The sequence below is a fragment of the Galeopterus variegatus genome, unplaced genomic scaffold (genome assembly GCF_000696425.1).
Source record: "Galeopterus variegatus unplaced genomic scaffold, G_variegatus-3.0.2 Scaffold9752, whole genome shotgun sequence".
NCBI lineage: Eukaryota > Metazoa > Chordata > Mammalia > Dermoptera > Cynocephalidae > Galeopterus > Galeopterus variegatus.
This window is the reverse complement of record NW_007735863.1, coordinates 71,724-72,400: the sequence shown is the minus strand read 5'-3', so window position 1 is coordinate 72,400 and position 677 is coordinate 71,724. Positions and strand designations below refer to the sequence as shown.

Below are 677 nucleotides of genomic sequence, written 5' to 3'. Positions count from 1 at the left end.
CCCCTTCGGAGCCCCGCCCCTCGGCGCCCCGCTCCCAGCCCGGCCCGGCCCGCCTGCCTCACCTGAGCTGCAGTCCGGGTCGGAGACCGAGCCTGAAGCGCTGAATCCAGCTCCTGTAGCCAGGACGAGTTCCCCATCCAGCGGCAGGAGCTGTGCGAGGCGCGGGCTGAGGCGGCGCCACGAGGTGGTTCGGGCCTGCTTCGCGCCTACCCCCGCCCCCCGGGCCCCCGGGAAGGAAGTCACAGACTCTGACCACCGAGCGGGCCAGGGTGAGGTCGAGGCCAGGGGCGCGGCGCCCTAGCGGAGGTTAGCAGAAAGAGTAGGATCCAGCCGGGGAAAGGGTATTTAGCGCGGAGTGCGGGTGGGGGACAGCCTGTGCAAAGGCTCCCAGGCGAGAACAGCCCAGTGTCGCTGCACTCCGAGCTGGAGTCGAGGCTGGAGAGTCACATAGGCCGAGGGAGCAGAGCCTCAGGCGAGGAGCAAGACCGAGCCCGAGACCTGACAAGCCTTGGACAGTTTGGGGCAGGGGTGACACTTGCCAGGTCTATCGCCCTTCCACGCACGCCTCATCGCCCCTGAGAATCTACAAGCAAAAGCCTCCTGGGGACCGGACTCCCCTCCCACAGCCAGGCACACCGCCAGCACCACAGAGCAGGCCAAAAACATCACCTCCATGT

General features: G+C 67.7%; 1 protein-coding gene across 1 annotated transcript in view; it reads right to left on the bottom strand.

Annotated features, from left to right (window-relative positions):
* Positions 1–62: 62 nt before the first annotated feature.
* Positions 63–677, bottom strand: part of AMN (amnion associated transmembrane protein) — a gene marked incomplete at its 3' end in the record, with an annotated part of 9,549 nt that continues 8,934 nt past the window's right edge. The window contains exon 4 of the mRNA XM_008593860.1: positions 63–150. Within this exon, the coding sequence (XP_008592082.1) occupies positions 63–150 (88 nt within the window). The remainder of the gene's footprint in view (positions 151–677) is intronic.